The sequence below is a fragment of the Etheostoma spectabile genome, chromosome 21, assembly GCF_008692095.1.
Source record: "Etheostoma spectabile isolate EspeVRDwgs_2016 chromosome 21, UIUC_Espe_1.0, whole genome shotgun sequence".
Lineage (NCBI taxonomy): Eukaryota > Metazoa > Chordata > Actinopteri > Perciformes > Percidae > Etheostoma > Etheostoma spectabile.
In genome coordinates, this window is record NC_045753.1 from 11041154 (window position 1) to 11041853 (window position 700).

The 700-nt window shown below is 57.3% G+C and overlaps 1 protein-coding gene across 1 annotated transcript in view; it reads right to left on the minus strand.

Annotated features, from left to right (window-relative positions):
- Positions 1–6: 6 nt before the first annotated feature.
- The window catches only part of LOC116671023 (pleckstrin homology domain-containing family A member 1), a 27940-nt gene continuing 27246 nt past the window's right edge, over positions 7–700 (minus strand). Inside the window, 1 exon segment of the mRNA XM_074783843.1 lies at positions 7–432. Within this exon segment, the coding sequence (XP_074639944.1) occupies positions 34–432 (399 nt within the window). The 3' untranslated portion in view covers positions 7–33.

The window sequence follows — 700 nt, forward strand, 5'->3', positions numbered from 1 at the left end:
TGTGTGTGTGTGTGTGTGTGTGTGTCGTTATCGTCAAATCAGAGTCATCTTCAGGTCGGTGTTCTCCGTGGTGCGACTATTCAGCTCCTCCCCGCCACGGCTGCCGACGAACCCCGGCCGGGCCGCTTCGCCGTGCCGTTTCCACGGGGATTCGTCCAGCTCCTCCTCCGTCATTTGGAGGAGTGCAGCGTCTCCTGCAGCGAGAGGCGGGAGCGCGCCGAAGGGAGGGGCACCATCGCGGTCTGGACGCCGCTCAGCCTCCACGGGAGCAGGCCCACGAAGTTGTCCTGGTGGTGCGTGTCCAGCGTGAAGCTGAGGGTGCGCGGAGGCGCCGACGGAGGAGGATTGTGGGTGGTGGGGTTCCTGGCCTGAGGGGTAGTAGAAGGTGGAGGAGGAGGACGTCGGAGAGGAAGAGGAGTGATCGCTGCGTTCCTGGAGAGAGACGGAAGAGGGAGGGGAAGTTAGCGTCACAAGAGAAAGATGGATGTAAATGACGGATGGATGGATGGATGGATGGATGGATGGATGGACGGATGGACGTAGCACAGCGATGACACAATGGACGGATGATGGATGATAAGTGCAGCAAGAGAAAATTAAAAGGTAAAGGGGGAAACGTACGTCTTCCTGTAGACAAAGGATAACTAAACTATTTTTTCGAGTAAGAGACGTCTCCTGTTCTACAGCCAATAGAGAAGTC